The sequence below is a fragment of the Triticum aestivum genome, chromosome 5D, assembly GCF_018294505.1.
Source record: "Triticum aestivum cultivar Chinese Spring chromosome 5D, IWGSC CS RefSeq v2.1, whole genome shotgun sequence".
Classification (NCBI taxonomy): domain Eukaryota; kingdom Viridiplantae; phylum Streptophyta; class Magnoliopsida; order Poales; family Poaceae; genus Triticum; species Triticum aestivum.
This window is the reverse complement of record NC_057808.1, coordinates 553,567,072-553,571,294: the sequence shown is the minus strand read 5'-3', so window position 1 is coordinate 553,571,294 and position 4,223 is coordinate 553,567,072. Positions and strand designations below refer to the sequence as shown.

At 53.5% G+C, this 4,223-nt stretch overlaps 1 protein-coding gene across 1 annotated transcript; it reads left to right on the top strand.

Moving 5' to 3' along the window:
* The first annotated feature begins 1,970 nt into the window (after positions 1-1,970).
* LOC123126176 (uncharacterized protein At4g15970) lies at positions 1,971-3,909 on the top strand. The gene is made up of 2 exons (XM_044546558.1): positions 1,971-2,437; positions 2,856-3,909. Exons 1-2 carry the CDS (start codon positions 2,069-2,071, stop codon positions 3,735-3,737), a joined length of 1,251 nt encoding a protein of 416 aa, XP_044402493.1. The 5' UTR covers positions 1,971-2,068; the 3' UTR covers positions 3,738-3,909.
* The last annotated feature ends 314 nt before the right edge of the window (positions 3,910-4,223 follow it).

Genomic DNA, 4,223 nt, shown 5'->3' with positions numbered 1-4,223 from the left:
CGCACTCCTCAACCAGGACGCCTGCCGGGTATGAGGCCGCCGCAGCCACCTGCCACCAATCCATCTTTAGTGCTGTACTGCTGCACCACCTTGCCCGGCCTCTCTGCCATCGACGCCACCACGACGCCTGATAACGTCACCCTCCTGCGCGAGTCCCTCGCCACACATCGGGCGCCGAGTCTCCACTACGCCACGCCGTCGAGAAACGCCACCATTAATGTGCAGGATGAAACACCGCTCCACCAATTATTCCGTCCACTGGTCCCTCGAGCCCGTGTACACCTCCAAGAATGACGCCACAAGAGGGAAACGACACAATAATGCTGCCATCATCCGATCTACTGATCTAGAGTTTCCCCCGGAGGTAGCAGATAGTGGCCTGAAACTTCTCAACAGCGATGCCCTCAACAAGGGAACGACACCGAATAGTGCCGCCATCGCCGGCCTTGGCAGCAGCCGCGAGCAGGTCTTCATCCAGATCTTTTCTAATTGCCTTCATCAAGTGTCTTGTGCACGGATCGCCCACCACCACGGCCGCCGCGTCGCCCGTCGCGAGTCCACAGCCACCGACACATCCTCCGCTGTCCGGGGCCGCCACCCTAGGATCCCACCCTCGCTGGCCGCCGGAACGAAGCCACCGAGCCCCATCGAGGGCGGCCAACGGGGGCGGAGAAGCTAGATCCGGCCAGGATCCGGCCTCTCCCCGCGCTGAAGCCACTCCCGCGGCCCTGCATCTCGCCCGTGCCCGGGGCGACGCAGGCAGCGCATGGCGCGCAACGCCGCGGAGAGGGGAAAATGCCCCACCGCCACCTTCCCTGGGGCGCGCGCAGACTTCGCCGACGGCCCCTCCAGCGGCGGCGAAGCGTGGGAGGGGCGAGGGGGGACTTGGCGGCGGCGGCGCTAGGGCGACAACAAGTAATTTGGGACACAGAATGTTAATCACAGATCAGGAATTGATGGAGACGTATACGTATGTGTGGTGTGGGGCGTACTAATGGAGCAGCTAGCTATAGATAGCGCGGAGGGCACGGCAGGGCAGATGGTTGGAAGATATAGAAGATAGAACAGTGGGTGGAAGAGAGACCTCACAGCTGAGCTGATCCAGGGGGTACACCTGGCGCCCGATCCCGCGCCGTGCATAACCGATTACATCTACATATGCATACGTCGCCTTCACGTACGCTAGCAACCAAAAGTTGGCCTCCCTAATTACACTGCACTCCATCGAATTAGTCTCACTCTCGCCTCGGTGGATGCAGAGAGTCAATCGGCGATCCGTGATGATCACCATGTGCACACAAAAGGCCAACCTGAACTCTGCTATATACCAGGCATACCAGATACCACATTATGATCACACTGTTATATCGTTCTTCATTATACCCCCGCCAAAAAAAAAATTGTTCTTCATTATACCGAAACGTACATATGGATAAGCTAGCCTAGCCTCCAAAGGCAGGCACTTGTTTTCTTACAGTTTTTCGTGGTGCATGTTAATTCTGTGACCGGATAAAAGGGTGCTTGGATCCAAGGGACTTATTTTAATCTGACTAAAAATAGTTTTTTTAAGAGGCTAAAGTTTCAAGCACCCCTGACTAAGAGGGGCTAAAACTAGTCTTGAGATTAATTATTTTTAGTCAAGGGTGCCCCTACTAAAATGTGGATTAGTCCTCTCTCTTCTCATTTAACTTCTCTTCTTTAACATAGACGAGTTCTGGATTGAAGGGTTTGAAGGATAATAAATGCTCATTAAATTGATTTTAGTTTTTTTAGTATTTGAATCAAGCATAAGTGGGGCTAAAACTCTTTATCGCGATGAAACTACTACTACTACTAGTATAGTTTGTTGGTTTGGTCGACCACATCCGCAGGCGTCAGTTTCCCGAGCCCAGGGGACCGGCGGGATGGCCGGAGCCGCCTATTTAAGGGCCCGCACAGCCTCTCATACGCTCCATTTAGTCCCTCGCTCACTGCTACCTAATTCTACCACTCATCATTCATACATACATGGGGTGAGTACATCATCAGTGTACTTCACTAGTGCTACTCCATCACTCTTACGTGAGCCATGGGGAAGGTGGTGGTCGCAGAGGCCACGGCGCGGCAGGTGGCGGCCTTCGTCGTCGGCGCCGTGGCCGCGCTCACCGTCGTCATGCTCGTCCAGTACCGAGCGCCGGCCGCGGGGCTCAGCCGCGCCAGGACGCCGGGACACTTCTCTGGCTTGAGGTCATCATCCGACGACCAGCACCACCGCCCCAACGGGACAACAGCGCGTGCTCATGTTCATCAGGCGCCGCCGGTCGCCGGTGGTCCAGGCCGAGACGATGATCATCACCTTCACCGTCCGGCGAACGCCACAACAATCACAAAGCCCAATTCTACCTCGACCCATGCTGCTCCAAGTCATCTTTCCAGCACACATCGCCGTCGACAAAAGGTCAGTTTGCGATCGACTTTTCAAATTTCTTCGAAAAGCAAGCCAGTTTCTTATACTCCTTAGCTGAACGGCAATACTTTTTAGGAATCCTTTTTGTGCCCATGAGCAAATTCAGGGCGCTATGGCTGAACGGCAATACTTTCTTGCAGTAGCAGTTTTTTTTTTTGCGGGGTAGTAGCAGTTACCAACTTATAAGTGACCAACCACTCACGTGTTGCCACGAATGGCCACTGAATTAAACTACACATCTTCTTTGTTGATCCAACAGTTGTCACGAGTCCGTCAATGCCGTTGTCAGTTACAGATGGTTAATTCGTTTTAGAACTAATAGCGCCAAATTTGACCAAAAAACGGTGCCTAAAAATGCTACTACTATACTACTAAAAAAAGGCTGATGGATCATGCATGCCATTGGCAGGGACCGAAGGAGGAGTCGGCGGAGTTCCGGGGGCTGGCGGCCGCGGTGGCGCGGGCGGCGACGGACGACCGGACGGTGATCATCACGTGCGTGAACCAGGCATGGGCGGCGCCCGGCTCCTTGCTGGACCTGTTCCTGGAGAGCTTCCGCATCGGCGACGGCACGGCTCGCCTCCTCCCTCACGTCTTGGTCGTCGCCATGGACCCAGGCGCCCATTCGCGGTGCCTCGCCGTGCACCAGCATTGCTACCACTACACCATCCCGGGTCTCAACATCGACTTCGCCGCACTAAAGTACTTCCTCTCCAAGGACTACCTGGAGCTGGTGTGGAGCAAGCTGAAGCTGCAGCGCCGCATCCTGGAGCTCGGCTACGGCTTCCTCTTCACCGACGTCGACATCATGTGGCTGCGCGACCCGTTCAAGCACGTGACGGCGTACGCCGACATGACGGTGTCAAGCGACGTGTACTTCGGCGACCCGGACAACCTGGACAACTTCCCCAACACGGGGTTCTTCCACGTGAAGCCCAACGCGCGGACCATCGCCATGACAAAGCTGTGGCACGGGGCCAGGGGCAAGTACCCGGGCGCCAACGAGCAGCCGGTGTTCAACATGATGAAGAAGCGGATGGTGAAGAAGCTGGGGCTCCGGGTGCAGTACCTGGACCCGGTCTATGTGGGCGGATTTTGCAGGTATGGTAAGGATTTGGGGAAGATCGTTACCATGCATGCAAACTGCTGTGTGGGGATTGATAACAAAATTAGAGATTTGAAGGGTGTTCTTGATGACTGGAAGAACTATACCAGGTTGCCGCATTGGGAGAAGCACCGGGCCAAGTGGACCGTGCCCGGTGCCTGCATCCGCGCTGAGAAACAAGCTTGATCCATCAAATTAGTCAGTCGATTTCCTGGTCATATTCTACTTACAGTGTACTCCCTTTTCAAATATAGTAGTAGTAGTAGTAGTTTAATTCACTCCACACCGGCGTGAGGAGATAGACGATCGAGTACTTGTTATATACCTGTAAAAGAAAATACAATGTATATTTATTTAATATGTTAGGAAAAAAATATGCTTCTGTCCTTGAGACTAAATTGGGATTCGACATGCTCAAACTCACAACTACTCCCTCCGTTCCTAAATATAAGACTTCTTAGAGATTCCAATACAGGCTACATACAGAGCATCCATATGTAGTCCGTATTCAAATCTGTAAAAGGTTTTGTATTTACAAACGGAGGGAGTAGTAGGAAACACACGCAGTGGTGACATGAAAGTATAAGAAATAGACATGAACGGGGCCGCAGACAAGCAAAGCCCCATGCCACTCTAAAGGCAATATTTACCTGAACTTCACGATGGCCATGG

Bases quoted from the DNA above. Each gene is read 5' to 3' on its own strand.
- LOC123126176 (XM_044546558.1), top strand. From the start codon at position 2,069: ATGGGGAAGGTGGTGGTCGCAGAGGCCACGGCGCGGCAGGTGGCGGCC. The intron at 2,438-2,855 runs GTCAGTTTGCGA...TGCCATTGGCAG, and splicing joins CACATCGCCGTCGACAAAAG to GGACCGAAGGAGGAGTCGGC.